At 40.6% G+C, this 20,147-nt stretch overlaps 1 protein-coding gene across 1 annotated transcript; it reads left to right on the top strand.

The window, feature by feature from the left end:
• The first annotated feature begins 5,410 nt into the window (after positions 1-5,410).
• On the top strand, positions 5,411-19,139 carry LOC120536282 (mast cell protease 1A-like). Its single transcript, XM_039764604.1, has 5 exons — positions 5,411-5,587; positions 6,180-6,339; positions 12,084-12,219; positions 15,373-15,627; positions 18,765-19,139. Exons 1-5 carry the CDS (start codon positions 5,515-5,517, stop codon positions 18,948-18,950), a joined length of 810 nt encoding a protein of 269 aa, XP_039620538.1. The 5' UTR covers positions 5,411-5,514; the 3' UTR covers positions 18,951-19,139.
• Positions 19,140-20,147: the final 1,008 nt, after the last annotated feature.

The raw sequence follows: 20,147 nt of genomic DNA, 5'->3' as shown, positions 1-20,147 counted from the left end.
TGTGTTTAATTCACAGCATTTTGAACTTTTGACCTCTGTATTGTGACCGTCACAGCAAAACTGTCACAAAATCCGACCACACATAATTGTAGTTCCTAAGTAATTAATATGCTATTTAACATCAGAATGACCAGAGCCTACAAAAAAACTCGTAGATCCGTCCCACTTTAAATCGCTTCACACCTCTCCGTCAGCGTCTTTTGTCCTTTAAATGTGTCGATAAGCATCAAGCAGCCTACTATCACATCCCCCCACACCGCACAGCTTTCTCAGTCCAAATATCAAAGAAACACTTTCACAAAAGGTACAAATATAACAGAACAAGTGCGCTTCTATTCAAGAATATAATTGCAGAAAAAGAACCGCATTAGGGTACGACATTGACACGCATTTGCTACGACCAACAGTATCAACTGTTAAATGGTTTTGAGAAATGAGCTGCTCTTATTCTTACAATTTTAGAATAAAAACATACATTTCATTTCAGTCTGTAAAAGCTGATGTAAATGTATGATACTTGTAAAGGTTAGCTTTGTTTTTGTTTAGTTCAGTTTTATTCTCTCAGTCGCCTTCATGATCCAAACCCTTGCATTTGACACTGCTGTTTTCACAAAAAGACGCGCTATAACAGAGGTGAACTCAGATGAAGCAAGAATGCACATTGCACTTTTGCCATCGCTATACTTTGTATATGTGCACAGGAAGCTCTGCAGTCTACTTGTGACTTTACGCTGTAGGAAGTAAGTAAATAAATAAAGTTAAATAAGTAAATAACATTCGATCTGGCTCTTATATACAAAGTATGGTGACGGCAGCTTCAACCTTCAGCTATAGACTCTTCAGTACACGAGCGACTCTCCATGCTAATGTTCAGATCTGGACGGTGCATGTGCCCAAAACATTAACATTTATATATTACTTACATAAAAGCCAGATTGAATGTTATTTACCTTGAGTTATTTACTTCCTACAGCGCAAAGTCACAAGTAGACTGCAGAGCTTCCTGTGTTTGATCGACACAAACATGCTCAAAAAATACGGGTAATGCCACGAAAAGTGCCTGCTGACACTTTAGTATGCAAGCAATGGTACGAGAATGCAGTTAGACTTTTTTTTGTAGTATTATATAATAAATGTACCCCTCTATTTTTTCTTACTTACGTTAAAATGTTTACCTTTGATTTAATGGATAGTCTATGGGAGATTCTGTTATAACCTCCACAAGCTAAATTGAAATGGAAAATTCTAATTATTTATTGTCTTCTGACTACTATGTGTTGAATATATTAAGTAAAGCATATGTAAGTCTGCCAGAGAGAAAAAACAGAACCTTTAAGTATACAGTAGAAAGTAACTGAAGGTTAACAAGAAAAATCAGGAGTGGTCTCCTCTCGACTTTCTCATATACTCAGATGTGGGGATGAATATTTGAGGAGGAAATCGCAAGACAATGATTATATTTTTATATTACTAACCATCAGCAACAAATCAAATCAAATCAAATTAATAATATTAATTGAACAATTATTATAAAAGTAAAGAATAAACAGGACACCGCAGCTGCATGAATAAAAAAGTTCCAGTTAGCGGAAATAGCTCAAAAGTTATGTTTTGTACCTAATACTTGTATGCAAAATTTGTTTGACCTAAGTGAAAGCGTACTAACGTTATCATGTTTACAGACACACACACACAGACATAATTCCAAAAATTGTATTTTCGGACTCAGGGAGGTCTAAAACTTCGAGATTCATCAAAATCTCAAGGTCAAACTTTTGGATAATTACAATACTTTCCCTATACTTCATATACAAGAAAGTAAAAGAGTAATTTTGTGGAAGAAACACTTTTTTTTTTCTTTTTGTCTTTTATCCTGCGTGTGTGATAACTTTTATCTGTATTTTTGTGTGAATTGTTTTGCTTTGTATTTTCACAAAACCTTTTTAAAATGAACTTTATTGGAGTGAGAAATTTCTTTTATTATGCGTTTGGCTCATGCTGGATCCAACTTTACCAGCTCAGCAGCACCTCGATTTTGGGAAGCAGGAAAAGATGCAGCTACACATCTCAAGAAATATATGAGTAGCAAATATGAACTGTATTATCTATCAATTAATTTCATGTTTAAAAAAAAAAAAAAATTAAGCAATCCAGGTATATTTTCAAATTATTTTCAACAATTTTCTGACCATTCCAGAAAGGATTGAACATATCATCCATCCATGCATTATCCAACCTGCTATATCCTAACTACAGGGTCACAGAGGTCTGCTGGAGCCAATCCCAGCCAACACAGGGTGCAAGGCAGGAAACAAACCCTGGGCAGGGTGCCAGCACATTGAAGGCCACGCACACACCCACACACCTATCATTCCAAACATAATAATTCCAAAATATGATTGAATAGGTGCAAAAATATTTTTGAATTGTGTTATTATATTTTATATTTTAATACTGCACGAGGAATGTTCAAAAAGTTTCTGCACTTTTTTTTAACTCTCCTTCTTCTTCTTTCGGCTGCTTCCATTAGGGGTTGCCACAGCGGATCATCTTTTTCCATATCTTTCTGTCCTCGTCATCTTGCTCTGTTACACCCATCACCTGCATGTCCTCTCTCACCACATCCATAAACCTCCTCTTAGGCCTTCCTCTTCTCCTCTTCCCTGTCAGCTCTATCCTTAGCATCCTTCTCCCAATACACCCTGCTTCTCTCCTCTGCACATGTCCAAACCAACGTAATCTCGCCTCTCTGACTTTGTCTTCCAACCCTTCAACCTGAGCCAACCCTCTAATGTCCTCATTTCTAATCCTGTCCATCCTCGTCACACACAATGCAAATCTTAGCATCTTTAACTCTGCCACCTCCAGCTCTGTCTCCTGCTTTGTGGTCAGTGCCACCGTCTCAAACCCATATAACATAGCTGGTCTCTCTACCGTCCTGTAGACCTTCCCTTTCACTCTTGCTGATATCCGCTTGTCACAAATTACTCCTGACACTTTTCTCCACCCTACCAGCACTCTCTTTTTCACCTCTCTTTCAAAATCCCTGCTACTCTGTACTGTTGATCCCAAGTATTTAAACTCATCAACCTTCGCCAACTCTACTCCTTGCATCCTCACCATTCCACTGACCTCCCTCTCATTTACACACGTTCCTACTGACCTTCACTCCTCTCCTCTATAGAACATATCTCCACCACTCCAGGGTCTCCTCAACCTGCTGCCTACTATTGCTACAGATCACGATGCCATCAGCAAACATCATAGTCCACGGGGATTCCCATCTAATGTCGTCTGTCAACCTGTCCATCGACATTGCAAATAAGAAAGGGCTCAGAGCTGATCCCTGATGTAATCCAACCTCCGACTTGATTGCATCTGTCACTCCTACCGCAGACCTCACCACGGTCACACCTCCCTCGTATATATCCTGTACAACTCTTACATACTTCTCCGCCACTCCCGACTTCCTCATACCATACCACAGCTCCTCTCGAGGCACCCTGTCATATGCTTTCTCCAGGTCCACAAAGACACAATGCAACTCCTTCTGGCCTTCTCTATATTTCTTCAACACCCTTAGAGCAAACATCACATCTGTGGTGCTCTTTCTTGGCATGAAACCATACTGCTGCTCACTAATCATCACCTCCCTTCTTAACCTAGATTCCACTACTCTTTCCCATAACTTCATGCTGTAGCTCATCAATTTTATCCCCTTTTAGTTACTTCAGCTTTGCACATCTCCCTTATTCTTAAAAATCGTTACTAGTCCACTTCATCTCCTATTTATTAAGAATTTCAGAAACAAATTACATCACTTTTCTACATAGTCACCTTTGTTTATGATGCAGTTTTCCCAGTCACATGACACTCTTAGACACGACCAATTACAACTCCTCCCACCTTTACCGTTTCCATTGAAACCATTAAAGTGTGGAAACTTTTTGAAGTCCCTCAAATATATTGTATGTGTCATTGTTTCATATTATCTTTATATTTGTATGTGTATGTGATCAGATAATTGTTTCTATGAAAATACCTCCATTGTGGCTGGAATCCTCTTTAATGTTCATAGCTTATCATTCTTAATAATTTTATCATAATTATTATTAAGATAATAAGAACTGTACACAGTATTTTCAATTAATTTTATAGCAAATTGTTTTAAGGTGTTACTTTTAATTGTCAAAATAGTGAAATCTTTATGACACTTTAAGAAAAGTATCTCTTGATTGAATCATCTGTTGTTTTGGTGACTTGATTATTTAGGAAAGTGAGACAAGAATGAGGAGTGTAGAATGTGTTTAAAGTTAAACTATAAACTTCCAGTCACAGTTATCTGTGATACCAATAAATGCAGCATTCAAAGAAATAGCAGAAGAAAACCCACCATGCCCCTGTCTGTGGCACAAGCAGTAGCCGGGTATAGAACCCAGGTCTTGGGAGTTATTATACAGCATTTTCTGACATATAGCAAATATAAACCTGTGTGCCAACTCTATTATACTGTAGAACCCTAGGAAGCTGCTAGGACATGTGCTTGGCACATTCACCCAAACACACTCCCAAAATTTGTGCACAATTAGCATGTGGAAGGAAATTGATGTACTGGCATGTCATATGTTGTTATCTTTAGTTTTACTTCTAAATACAAGTCACACAAAGTAATGAGCAACGGGAAAACTTTATTTAACAAATCTGAAAATCACCAAGAAACGTTTATATGTCTTTCTCACACACTTGTCTCATTATCACTCGCCCCACACGCTTCTCTCTTGCACATGCACATCTAACCTTCAACATATAAGGAATGTCATGATACCCTCTGACATTTTGGTTAATCCAGTTTACCACATAACACCACAGAAAACTGATGGAGATCCCAACCCCATGGTCAGTGAGGTAGCTGCTACCATCTCACCCCTGAGCATTTTTATCTCCACTGGCACTCATACTGTAAGGACACCGAACTCCTCTATGGTAGCTCCATTAGTTCCAACAATAGACAATACAATTACATTTCTGTTTTTCTGTCAATTATTTTTAGCAGTTAAAGAATATTACATAAGGTTTGTATTACACTGGTTTTATTTATATCTCTGGTGGTCCTTTCATTTTCCACACTATACAACTTCATACTACGCAAGCAAAGAATAGGCAGAAACAATATTGAGATCACCAATGTGCAAACCAAGACTGACCTTTTCTTTAAAAGGAATTGTGATAGTATGAAGCACAGTATGGGCTAAACCCCTCCCCCCAACTAACCCCCACCCGACTATACCAACCCCCACCCCCGACTAGCTGCACACTCTATTCGTGGACTAACTGAGTGTCTAAAATTGAACAGTCACTCAGACAGGAAATGTCATTTCTCTCAACCACCTGCAGCAATTATGCATTAATCTGTTACCACTTTAAATTTGCCCACCTCCACACTGCAGCTAGCATCACCTCCACCCAACCAACTCCAAATACAAAAATTGTGATCTGCGAAGTCGAGCAGAGCAGATGCAGAGGAACATGGCCATGCTAGCAGTGTGCTGGAGCACCATCGTTTTTGCCACTTACCTTGGACTGGCAGGTAAATTGGGATGGGATGGTGATGGGAGAATGTGTATTGTTCTGGATCATGTAAACAGGTGCACAGTTACTGGCCCCAGAAGAAAGTGGTACAAACTGTCAAAATACATGTTCATTTCCAATTTGCTCAAGATTGAAGACTACTGTTATTTTTTGTATCCCATTATCTAATTGGATTAACTTTGTTTTCCCAATACTGGGGGGCTGACATACCTGAATGCAGAACATTCAGACAAGACACACTTCATCTGTGATACTAGATGACTACTCCTTCTGTCGTGTTTTGAGGTAAAGTGGAGTTTATCATCTAGGAAATGCACACATATTATAGCTTTCTGACATCTTCCACCTTAAACGTTTCACCAACAGAGCAGATGTGACCGTATGTTCCTTTTTGGTTTCTCGAACACAGTCAGGGATAGGGGAACTGTAACTTCAAAGGATTACCATCATGAGCCATGCTTCTGCTTTTTATTTATTCCTTTATTAGTCCTTGAGAGTGAAGAACAAAATAGCATGGGGGGATAACTTATACTACTCCACTGTTTGCCACCCTAAGATTCCTGCTCAGTCTTACAACTTTTCTCTTGTAGGTGTCTCAGGTGAGAAAATCATCGATGGAGTGGTAGCCAAGCCACACAGTCGACCTTACATGGCCTATTTGAGAATAAAAAGAGGAAAAGATTTTTCCAGTTGTGGAGGTTTCATCATTCATCCAAGCTTCATCCTGACAGCTGCCCATTGCAGTGGAGAGTAAGTGACCACCTTGCTTAGATTCTGAAGATCAAATTAATTGATTGAATTTCTAATCCTGTTTGTACTTTTATACAGGCGTAGAACCTTTTAGTCGACTCTTCTTAGGGAGTCAAGGATGGGTGTGGGGGCTGTCAAAAAAATATGGATTGTTAAAGCCCTTTAAGGCATTCCTTGTGTGATTTTGGACTATACAAGAAAAACTGGGATTAATAAAGTATCTATCTATCTATCTATCTATCTATCTATCTATCTATCTATCTATCTATCTATCTATCTATCTATCTATCTATCTATCTATCTATCTATCTATCTATCTACAGTATCTATCTATCTACAGTGCCTATAAAAAGCATTCACCTCTTGAAACTTCCATCCATCCATTTTCCAACCCGCTGAATCCGAACACAGGGTCACGGGGGTCTGCTGGAGCCAATCCCAGCCAACACAGGGCACAAGGCAGGAACCAATCCTAGGCAGGGTGCCCACCAACCCACCTTGAAACGTTTCACATTTTATTTTTATTCAGCATTAAATTACAGTGGATTTAGTCTATCTATCTATCTATTATTTATATTTTTTATTTAACAAGCTTTAAGATGCAGTTGTTACGCCACTCAAACAATGACCAAATAAGGGTGTGGACCTCTTAATCTGATGCCAATTTAGTATGAATATGTAAGGACTGCTTTTCCTGTATGTTCTTAATTGATTCTAAGTTGCTGTAATGTCTGAGATGGCATTGCTTATTATTTGTAACACTTTATAGCATCAGAAAGAAATCCTTACATGGAGCCTCAGAGGTTAAGTATCGTTTAACTAGCAAATGACTAATCATGAAACTTCAGGGGCTTAAGTAGCTTCTATTAGCACGTATTGCATAAATAGTATTTCACACACAGCCAAAGAGGCTAAATACGATTCATTAGCGTGTTTTTTAGAATAAAGCCTCAGAGGTCAGGCAGCTTAACTTAACGTGTGCAACATTTAACTCAAAGTCTAACTATAAACAGAACAATCACCAATTATGAATATTCAGAGGTTGATTGTCACAAGGTTATACCTTTTCAGCGTTAATAGTCCTGGTAGCAGAGATAAAAGCCAGATGCTCAGAACTATGCAGTAATTAAGAATTTATAAACTAGCAAACTCAAAATTATATACAGTACCTACTTTACATGTTGGTGCCATCTTTTCCAATAAGCTGCTACCCCTTCAGTGTCTTGCCAGGGAAAGTCATCGTGGAATGTCCTGCACCACTTGAGCATTGGCCTTCCTCATTTCTGCATCCCTTCCGGTGGAATCCATTTCATGGCCATCTTTGAATGGTTGTATTTGGGGAGACACAGAATATGGCCAACCAGCCTCATTTGCCATTCCGTAACAAGTTCAGTGGATGTGCCTTTGCCCTTCTCTGGACCTGTTTGCTGGTAGTGTGGGCACACCAGCTTATCTTCAAGATCAAGATATCTGAAGATATATACATTAACTGAAATACTAAAATTGCAAAAAATACAGTATATGATTAGAAGTGATTAAGAGAGAGATTACCCTGGACTCTTCCAAATTGTTTTTGGGCACTAGGCCTTTTTAGATTCTGTTGCATAGCCTAAAGCAAGTTACTGGACCAGTTCTGATACACCAACTGGAAACAAAGACTGTGATTTGATTAAATAAACCTTTGCAGATCAATAGTGGTTAGATGGAATAGGGTGAGACCCCTCGACTCCAAGAGATGTCAAATTGATGAAACAGACATGACCCTGATGTTAGAAATCACCAAGCAGGTGTGTTGTGTAGGAAACAGATATTGTTCCTGAGAAAGCACAAGAGTTTTTGAACTTTGGCTTATCTTCTGAGGAAGAGACAGCTTTCTTATGTGTTTCTCAGGAGATGCCGTTAATTGTCTACTCTCCCTGAATACTACTCTGAAACAGACAGTAGATGGAAGCTACTTTTCTCACTTTTTCATGCGTGTACAGGTTATCTGTTGTCAGTTCATTCATGGTGATTTGGTTAATACAATATTGCCCTTATATTGCCCACTCTTGCTCCAATGTCCTGCACAGGATCACAAGCAGTGGCAGACCAACATTTAAGGTGCTCTAAAGCTTGAACTGTAATGGGGTCCTCCTTGCAAATCTTTATTACTTACCTTACCTTTCTAAATGTCACGTCAGCTTTGCCTTAAAATAAATTAATCATGGGTTGACCCAGGACACGACGTTCGTCAGTTTCAACATTGGCATCATAGATGACTTGTTCATTAATGGATTATAAGTACTTATAGTTAACAAAGGCAGTGCTGTTCTTCCTAGGTACCCTTATTACAAAAACATGTTACATTTTATGAATGAACTCCCACACCATACCAAAACTGCATGCAGTGCCATGTCAGTCTGTTACTGGCTTCCCACACAGCATGCAGGACAAAGTGAAGTTTGGATAAAATATTCCTAACCTGTTGGCCAGATCCCTGAGATGTGACAACAGGTCAAAGAGTCCTTTAGTGCAAATACACAGAATTGTCCTTCTTATAAGGGAACTAAAATATAGTCTGTACATCATATTATTGTAGAAAATATTCAGCAAATAGTGAAGAGTCTTGAGCCATTAAATGTCAACTCCAAAAACGTGGACCTCCTTTAATTACACCTATCGGTGGAGTCCCACATGAGAAAGAGATGGGTCAGGAGCATGAGCTGATACAGCGAGTTGCCACACCCACGACATGACAAACCAATTTAGGATCCCAGATTAGGACCTGAGTGCAGCCATGCGATGGGTGACACATCAGCACCACACTACTTCAGATGGAATGGAACCAGTGTGAGGTTTTTTTATGGAGGCAGGAGTGCAAATTCTGCCACCAAACCATTAGGTTTTTCCCTAATGTTGGAGGGCCTACATGCCGGGCTGGATGGAGATTAACATCATACCCAGGACAGAGAAATTGCAGGTTAAGGGCCTTACTCAAGGGCCCAATGGAGTAGGGTCACTTCTGGCATTTATGGGATTTGAACTGGCAAACCTCCAAATACCAGTGCAGATTGCTAGCCTCAGAGCCACCACTCTGCCCCACATGATCTCTTAAAATGCAGCATGGCAGACAGAAAAAATCGAACAGAAAGCTCCCATTAAATAGGTACATTCATTTACATATATTGACTACAAAGCATTAGTAACATTTTAATCAGCATACAGATAAATAGTATGGTCCAGACAACCACCATTACTGTTAAGTATTATGTAAAATCCCATAGCAGTCAATCATTAAGAGTCATGGGTGATATCTGGTTAAAAGAAATTAGACTTCCAATATGTAAACTGTTATCAGAGAACAAAATATGAAGTTAAATGTTATATATATATATCATTTTCTAATTTACATGTACTGGTACAAAAGTCAGGATGTCTTAGTTAAAATGAAAGTTGCTTCAAGCACATTTTTCTCTTACACATACAGTATTTATGACTTTTAAGGTTTAAAGTTTTTGTCAAGTCACTGCACATTATAACAATGGCTCAATTATATGAATTATTGTTTGCCTAGCAGCATTTAGACACTTGATTAAGGTTGACATCATTTCCCAGATTCCCTGAAAATGTTGGGTACAGATGGGTCATAGATGCTGTAAATATACGCACTTTCTCACATCAACTTTTATTTTATAAATCCCGACAATTGCATGGAAGGTTGTGTACCCACATTTTGTACCTCTTTTTGTACATGTGCATGTTTTATAAATCTGAGCAGGCTCAGTTATGAGACACACTCTGGACACCCAGGAGTCGTAGCAAAGGAGAGAATTAAAATAAAAATTAATACCATTATGAGCAATTCTGCACATCTATCTATCTATCTATCTATCTATCTATCTATCTATCTATCTATCTATCTATCTATCTATCTATCTATCTATCTATCTATCTATCTATCTCTAGATAAAATGAAGAGAAAAAACTCCAAGCCACTGACGCACTGCTGACGTTTAAAATTCTAGTAAAGAGCAGACCGAAACTTGAATATGCATATTTTAAACTGATGAATGATGACAGGTTTTTTTGAGTTATACGGGGGTTAGACTTCCTATGAAGTCAGTAGACGGAGTGGGAGAGCATGGCGGGGTCATGAGGTCACTGGAAAGGGATGTGTGGCGCCCCCGATATCTCTGAAAAAGGACGAAGGTCCAAGTCTTTAGAGTCCTGGTGCTTCCTGTCTTGCTATATGGTTGTGAGACATGGACACTATCCAGTGACCTGAGATGAAGACTGGACTCCTTTGGTACTGTGTCTCTCCGGAAAATCCTTGGGTATCATTGGTTTGACTTTGTGTTGAAGGAGTGATTGCTAATGGAGTCCCGAATAAGGCACATTATTTGCATTGTGAGGGAGCGTCAGTTACAGCACTACGGCCATGTGACGTGTTTCCCCGAGGGTGATCTGGCTCGTAAGATCCTCATTGCTGGGGACCCAAGTGGCTGGACCAGGCCAAGGGGTCGCCCAAGTAACACGTGGCTGTGGCAGATAGAGGGTCACTTCTGCAGTGTGGGACTGGACCGTGTGTCTGCCTGGGGGGTTGCCAATTGGGATCTCGAGTTGTTTCATCGTGTAGTGGGTGCTGCAATGCACTGTACCAGTGCATGCTACCCAACCTGACTTGGGGCTGGACAAGTGCTGTGCTCTGCTGAGGGGGACGAGTTGATGGTAAATTGGTGAACTGATGTTGAAATGTGGGGATGGCTTCATTATCTTTTGTTGGTATTTATTAACTAGAAAATTGCTGTTTTTCTGCATATGCCTTGGAAGGTCATGAGTCTATGTGAAAAAAACAGGATGTGTGACGGGGAGTAGTGGTGGTGGTGTGTTTATTTAGAATCTATACATTTTGGAGCCGACCCGGACACAGACAGGTGGACATGTTATTTTTCACCACCACATGTATTTATTATAAACAATATTTACAATAATGGTGACTCAGACCCAGTCCAAAATCAGTGCACAAACCCCAAACACAGTCCTGGCCACAAATGCCTTCTTCTTGGGCCGCCTCCACTCTCCTTTCTTGCCTTGTCCTTCTTCCATCCGACTCTAGCCCTGAATGAAGGGAGACGGCCCCTTTAATATTCTCCCGGATGAGCTCCAGGTGATTCCCGACACTCCTTCATTGGCCACGCCCCAGCGTGGCTGAAGTGCCGACTGTTCTCCTGGCAGCTCTCCTGTCGCCCTTTTAATTCTTCCCCCCAGCACTTCCTGGTGTGGCGGAAGTGCTGAGGTAACAGGTCCCCAAGGCATTGGGGCGCCTCCTGGCGGAGACCACGGGGCCCTACAGGGTGGGGCTTCCATGCCTTCAACCCGTGGACCCCAAAGCAACCAGAAAGGCGGCCCCCACGTGATCCAGGGTGGGTGTAGACCCACATCTGGTCCCTCACGGCGTCCCGGCCAGGTCATTGCACCTGGCATCCCTGGCAACATTTATTTTTAACTGGTCTCTAACTGGAGAGAGGAACTTGTAGATGTGTGATGATACTTATAAGTATTTTGTTTTTACCAGGGGAGAAAAATACAATTTGTGATACTTTTATGATACAAATAATAATTGTTTTGCCAATTGTTTTCTTTGCTTGAGAATATGAAACTCAAGTTATCTATATCTATCTATCTATCTATCTATCTATCTATCTATCTATCTATCTATCTATCTATCTATCTATCTATCTTACCTGCTATTCTTTGGTCAACAGGAATATCACTGTACTTCTTGGGGCTCATAATATCCAAAAAAGGGAGCCATCCTGGCAAAAGATTCCAGCGCAGAAAATAATCATTCATGAGAAATATAATAGGATGAAACATGAAAATGACATCATGCTTCTGAAGGTGAGTGTCACATGAGCACAACTGATGGATGGAAAGACTCCACGAACATCCAGGTGCTTCTTCAGACATCTTTATATTGTGTAGCAGGAAGCAGCCTCTTAACTCAGGTTGGGATTAAAAGGCATATTTGCTGCTTTTGTAGATAGAGCTAGTGGTCTAAATGGTGACACAGCAAAGGGACATAAAAATTTTGAAAGAAGTAGCATTGGTAAGTTCATGAGTTAATTAAAAACCACAGCATTCTCAGGAGTGGGTCTTAATCTGCTGCCTTTGCTTCATTGTTCATTATTTTAGGTGCCATGGCTAGAAAGTGAATCCAGAGTTAGATGGCTACAGAGAAGATGCCTGAACTGAATTAGATAGGCGCTTCAGTAATAGTTAAGGAAGCTAATAATTTATGTAACAAAGGGAAAAGAGCAAAGACGAAAGACAGTAATATGGGATTCATTTATTGTGTTCTTCTTGAAAAACTGAAGCCTAGTTTATACCTGACATGTATAATGATGAAAATACTGTAATATCAGATTTGGAAACACCACCTGCTAGGAACTTTTCTGACTATGCACGGCCACAGACACCACAACTGTGTATCCAAAATAATGAAGATGGTTACATAATGACAGAGTGATGAAGAATGGGATGAATATGATGCAACAGGTCATCAAAATGCAAGGATGACATGTAAAAATGCCTGAAATGCATCTGCTAATCATATAGGTCCCCTTCTCACAGGAATATTATATTCACCCTTCCTTCATCACTTTTGGTCAATGGGTCTGACACTCCACCATCTCCTTTTCTTTCTCTTAAAAGTCAGTAATAGCAGGCACAACTCTTCTTCCATTGGCAAATCTCACATCATCTGATGTGAATCTTTGTTAGCTATGTGACGTTGACCAAACACTGTCACCTACTGACAGTGAGAATATCAATGCACTGATCAAATGGGCCACAACATGTATAAATGTGTTGTTGCTCACTGCACGCGTGCTTTGTGGCATGGTCTGTGTGACCCAGCTTCGCTCGGTAAGTATAAGCCAAGGCTTTGGCACTGGAGACGTTCAAGGAACTAACCCAAGGAAACCTGGAAATACACAGCTACACTCGCCCATGCTGGGTCACCCTTGAGTCTTATACCATAAAAACTCCATGTGTTGACTGTGGACGTGGGTGCAGGAAGCTATGAAACATCATCAGTAAGCACCGCATCACCTGTTTCTATATTTCAGTTGATGCTTCTGTAATAGAAGAGAGGGAGCTTTCTGTCATCTAAGTGGACCAAAAATTAAATAAAAAAAGTCTTAATGACAAGGGAGGAATTAACATTCAGGAAACACATAAAGAAAATGATTTGAAAACACTAACTGGGATTTTCCAGAAGAGGACTTGCGTCCCTTCCTGCCTTGAGGGGTGGCTCACCTACCTGTCCATCTCATCTTACACTCCTTCTCTCCTTCCTCTGCCAGCAGAACATTCACTTTAAACTCTCCATGGGTCATGAGTTTGATTTGGCCCCATTCAATGGTCATGTCGGGAACTGTGGTCAGTGGTTGCACACTCAATGCCCCGACTGATACACCATGTGATAAGAACTCCAAAGGCAAGCAGAAATGGTTATCAGACACCAGAGAAGTACAAACAGTTGAATTTTAATTACAGCCAGCAAAGTTTCTTAGATGTCTTTTACCAGAGGCCAACAATGTAACGAAATATCCATGAATTAAATCTCAATTTACTCATGCTGCATAATCCATGCATTCGAAAACCAGATCTGAAAGAGAGATTTTTTGTTTGTCTCTGTTCTGCATAAAAACATAAGATTATTGTCTTTAAGCCATTACTATAAACAGCATGGGGTAAGTAATTGATTGTAAAACTGATGCTTTTGGGTAGAACCTTCCTTTAAAGGCATTTCACATAACGTACATATTTATTGTGACCCGACATTTTCACGATAGACATATGAGCGCCGTCAAAATCGCGCTGACAAAATCTCGCAGACAAAATCGCGCCGACAAAATCGCAAAATTTTCATTAAATATGAATTACTAGTTTAAAGCATATATAATAATGTTTATTTTAGAAGTCAATATTATGAGACACAGCACACAGATAGTCCTTAAGATCGCTCCCTGCATATGTAGGAAGAATTGCAGCAAGACGTCTTGATAGTTAAGCATATTTAGACTTGCTGGCTGCCTGACTGCTGGTAATTCCGCTTTGTATACGACGCGTTATGCAAACCCTCGACTGAGTTATTTGTTCGCGGCATGCCATCAGCAGTTACAGTATAACACTTATAACCTAGCATATAATGTGTACATAATTCGCACGTACGCGTCCCACTCTCTTGGCCTCTCTTGCGATTTTGTCTGCGCGCATTTGTCGAAAACCAGTTAGCGAGTTTGTCGGCACTCATTTGTCCATTGCGGTTTTGTCGGCGCTCATATGTCTATTGCGTTTTTGTCGGTGAACCCATATTTATCACAAAGCACACTAGCAGCATTTTGATCATGCAACCTCATTGATTATTTATTTGTATTAAGATCCAGCCCAGCAGTCACTTCCAGTCAAACCCTAAGTAGAAACTCATATCTAGTGACTCTTGGCATCCCTACTGGATGGATAAGAAAGTACAGGCCTCCTGCTTATCCCTTCCACGTTCGCTCTTAAATGAGCCACCTGAGGTAGTGGCCATGCAAAAAGATCTTGCAACCTCTCCCTTGCCTTTCTCTTCCTCTTTGACATCTGCTAGTTTTTCATGCCCCTCCAGCAAACATTTCCACCCAGGCTGAGTCTCTCTCTCTCTGTTTTAATGCTTAGTCTTAATGAAAGTTTTAAGGAGCAGTGCATGGTGCACCTCTAATGTATCCCAAACTATTAGGATGTATGGTCTTCTTGAAGGTTTTTAGTAGTGTTTTTAGCTGACCCATTTCAAATAGGTTATTCTTTTGCTCCTGCTAACCTCTTGTCAGCTGAGGTCCGCTACATACCACAAAATCAGGTGATCTTGACTTTCTGTCAGTCTGGTGTTCCACTTAAATTCTGGAGAAATCGTGGCCGTCTGTTTACACTGTGAAATCAGGGAGCTTCAGTGACTTAACATGTTACCCTGACTGACCCCAGCATGTTTAATTCATTGTTCTGATTCAGCTGCAGCACCAGGCCATGTGGACGAGTGAGGTACAACCAATCAGAATTCCTGTGAAAGGTGTGGATGTCTGCCCCAACACCAGGTGCTCCGTGGCAGGGTGGGGCCGCACAAAAACCAATGGGACGGGTAGCCATGTGCTGAGAGAAGTAGAAGTCAAGGTTCAAGATGTCTACGACTGTGAGGCTGCAAGAAATTTGAACTTAACAGCCGTTGCAATCTGTGCACGAGGCACTGGTATTAAAGGGTCTTGTAATGTAAGTATACATCTTACTATTGAGGACACCTCATTTTGATTCCTTTAGCCTGAAAACAGTTCACTTGTCATTAAAAAAAGAAAGCTGTGCCTGTGTGAATACATTCTTAGGTGAAGTTCTGTACATGAAAGTCTTTTAAATGTGGGAGAAAAACCAGTGTGCCTGGTATGAAAAAAACCTTACTTAATGCTCAATTAAAGTCAGAAGACAGAAGAAAAACAAGCCTGTGCAGTCATTTAGTGCACATTGTACAATGAGATGTGCTCATCTGGTCAATAAATAGCAGAACGATACTCTATGGATAGTGGAAGAGGAAGACTGATGGGTGGAACTAATGCTGTGTTCTATTTCAAGTGGGAAGTGAGAATTTTCAAGTACGTAGTTGGAATTTTCAACTGGGACAGTTTTGGAAAGTCGGGAGAGTCACACCAACTCCGACCTAAAAAATCCAAAATGGCTGCACCACGCAGAAAGTGAAAGCTGTAGTATTATACTGCTTATTAGAACTTCTGTCTATTTGTCTCGCATTAAATCAGTCGTACACACAGTAATGTCCAACGTCCATCTGTAATTAGATGCACAAAATACTGCATGAGGTGTTGTTATTAACTGGTGTTGCAAGCGCAACAAAGGTTTTCCTAGAGGTGTCCATATTGGTATTCTGAATTTATTATTGGAACACGGTCAGTTTGGGGGGTGACGTCATTCCCAACTCTGACATCTGTCTTTTAAGGGAAATGGAAAATTAATTAGCCTGGGAAAGTTTTGATAGGCTATGCCCTGACTTTAGAGAAAGAAACAGACCTGTGACTTCCTAAGGTGCCTCAAAGACTGGTAACCTATATATATATATATATATATATATATATATATATATATATATATATATATATATATATATATATATATATATATATATATATATATATACACAGTATATATACTGCTCAAGAAATTAAAGGAACACTTTTTAATCAGATTATAGCATCAAATCAATGAAACTTCTGGGCTATTGATCTGATCAGTTAAGTAGCAGAGGGGGTTGTTAATCAATTTCAGCTGCTTTGGTGTTCATGAAATTAACAACAGAGGGGCAACAATGAGATGACCCCCAAAACAGGAATGGTTTAACAGGTGGAGGCCACTGAGATTTTTCCCTCCTCGTCTGTTTTTTCACTAGTTTTGCATTTGGCTACGGTCAGTGTCACTGCTAGTAGCATGAATAGATACCTGGACCCTACAGAGCTGGCACAGGTAGTTCAACATCTCCAGGATGGCACATTAATACGTGCCACTGCCAGAAGGTTTGCTGTGTCTCCCAGCGCAGTCTCATGGGCATGGAGTAGATTCCAGAAGACAGGCAGTTACTCTAGGAGAGCTGGACAGGGCCATAGAAGGTCCTTAACCCATCAGCAGGACTGGTATCTACTCCTATGGGCAAGGGGGAACAGGATGAGCACTGCCAAAGCCCTACAAAATGACCTCCGCCTGCCACTGGTGTGAATGTCTCTGACCAAACAATCAGAACCTGACTTCATGAGGGTGTCCTGGGGGCCCGACGTCCTCTAGTGGGCCCTGTGCTCACTGCCCGGCACCGTGGAGGTTGATTGGCATTTGCCATAGAATACCAGAATTGGCAGGTCCATCACTGGCGTCCTGTGCTTTTCACAGATGAGAGCAGGTTCACCCTGAGCACATGTGACAGACATGAAAGGGTTTGGAGAAGCCATGGAGAATGTTATGCTGCCTGTAACATCGTTCAGCTTGACCGGTTTGGTGGTGGGTCAGTGATGGTCTGGGGAGGCATATCCATGGAGGGACGCACAGACCTCTATAGGCTAGACAACAGCACCTTGACTGCCATTAGGTATCGGGAAGAAATCCTTGGAGCCATTGTCAGACCCTATGCTGGTGCAGTAGGTCCTGGGTTCCTCCTGGTACACGATAACGCCCAGCCTCATGTGGCGAGAGTATGCAAGCAGTTCCTGGAGGATGAAGGAATAGATACCATTGACTGATCCCCACGTTCACTCATCTGACCTAAATCCAATCGAACACCTCTGGGACATTATGTTTCGGTCCATCTGACACCACCAGGTTGCACCTCAGACTGTCCAGGTGCTCAGTGATGCCCTGGTCCAGATCTGGGAGGTGATCCCCCAGGACACTATTCATCATCTCATTAGGAGCATGTGATGGGGGTTTTTTGAGGCATACAAACTATTGAGTACAATTTGGAGTTGCTGTAATGAAATTTTGGCAAAATAGACTCGTCTACCGCATCATTTTTTCACTTTGATTTTCGGAGTGTCTTTGAATTCAGCCCTCTGTAGGCTGATCATTTTAATTTCCATCAAACAATTTGGCATCCTTTCATTCCTAACACATTAGTTAGTCCATATCAGTAGAGATATCCAGCAGGATTTTTTTCCCATTGAGATCTGATGTGTTTTCAAAGCATTTCTTTCATTTCTTTGAGCAGTTTATATATATACATATATAAAGAGAATATAATACAACATAAGCTGCACACAGCAAGTAATCAGCTTTGCGATTTGAACTCTATAGTTCTAAGGTGGGACCACCAATCAGAATACAGATCTATGTGAAAGAAATTTCTGGAAAAGACCACCACTTCCACCAAGGTAAAAGCCAGCAAAAAACTTATAATTTATCCGGTCTTCATTTACACCTTCAAGGAGAACAGTGAATTTCTTGATCACACATACTAAGCAGCATGCAACACATCACCATAATCCTTAACACACATCTGCCGCTGGGTGGAATAGTGACATAGCACTGAATCCAAATCGTAGACCCAGCCAATGTATGTCCTCCTTGTATCGTTTTTTTTTCCTCCGGGTACTTTGGTTTTTCTCTCACATTCCAAACACCTGAATGTTAACTGAATTGTAAAACTACAAAAGTGTGTTTAAGTGGAGCCAGGAGTGAACTGGTTCCTGCAATGTAATGAGCCCAGTCCTGCTGGGATACACTTCCCTATGGCCCACAACTGAGACAGACTGAGCCAAATAGCCAGGATTTAAAACTAAGGTGAAAAGAAAAGCTTGGTCAGCTTGGTTTGGCTGTCATTTATGTCTGATATTCTAAAAGGATGTCCACCATTTTTATTTCAGGGTGACTCTGGAGGTCCTTTAGTTTGTCCCATCAATGGGGCAAGACCAGAGGCTGTGGGGATTGTCTCTTTTCGCTTGTCTAACTATAAACAGTGTGAAGACCCTGAACGCAATAATGTCTACGTGAAAGTGTCTGCATACTGGAGCTGGATTATAAAGAATATCAGGGCCAACTCTCTGCCTTGAGGAAGCCACTTTGTTGCATTAAGCCTGCTGAGTCCCACAGCTGAAGACTTGTCCTAACGTGTCACTCACATCAAAAATGAGCCAGTCTGCAGAACAAAAAGGAGGGCACAGAATGACAATGTCAGGATCTCGTACTGAGGTCTGCCTGCTTGCAAATGTAACCACTTGCGTATATGAATAAAGCTTTTGTCTAAGCAGACAAGCCTCTGATTTATGAATGCAGCCTCGGTTTCTGGACAAGAACAGGCCATCCAGCCAACAAAGCTCACCAGTCCTCTAGACTTAATTCTTCTAAGATAACATCAAGTCTAGTTGTGAAAGTCCCTAAAGTCCTACTGTCTACCACACCTTACTCCATATGTCTGTGGTTCTCTATGTAAAGAAAAACTTCCTCATGTTTGTGTGAAATTTATCCTTAACAAGTTTCCAACTGTGTCCCGCGCTCTTGTTGAACTCATTTTAAAATAACTGTTTCGATCCACTGCACTAATTCCCTTCTTAATTTTAAACACTTCAGTCATATCTCCTATTAATCTCCACTGTATAGGCTCAGCTCTTTTAATCTTTCCTCATAATTCATCCCCTGTAGCTCTGGAATCAGCCTAGTTGCTCCTCTCTGGTATTTTTCTAGTGCTGTTATGTCCTTTTTGTAGCCTGGAGACCAAAACTGCACACAGGACTCCAGATGAGGCCTCACCAGTGTGTTATAAAGCTTCAGCATATCCTCCTGTGACTTGTACTCCACACATTGTGCCATATAATCTAACATTCTGTTATCTTTCTTAATGGATTCTGAACACTGTCTGGCAGTTTATAGTGCTAAGTCCACTAGGACTCCTAAATCGTTTTTGTAAGGTGTACTTATTTTCAGACTTCCCATTGTGTACTCATACCTAACATTTATACTTCCTACATGTAATACTTTACATTTACTTATATCACCCAATAGGGAAATCCCAACTATGCCACCTAGTGTAGTTTTCTGGCACTAGCATCCCTGCAACAAAGGACGTTTTGACCACCCTTTTATCTCCCCTTCTTTCAGTTCGAAAGCTGGGATCCAAAGACAGGCACACACAACAACACTTCAATGGACAATCAAACCCTCTTCTACAAAATTTATTTAAGAGATTAAAATAATTAAAACTCTTAATTAAAACTACCTTTTCTTCCTTCTCTTTTGGGTAATAAAGTAGT

This window comes from Polypterus senegalus, chromosome 10, assembly GCF_016835505.1.
Source record: "Polypterus senegalus isolate Bchr_013 chromosome 10, ASM1683550v1, whole genome shotgun sequence".
Classification (NCBI taxonomy): domain Eukaryota; kingdom Metazoa; phylum Chordata; class Cladistia; order Polypteriformes; family Polypteridae; genus Polypterus; species Polypterus senegalus.
The sequence above is the reverse complement of the archived record's forward strand: the minus strand, read 5'-3'. Positions and strand labels throughout refer to the sequence as shown.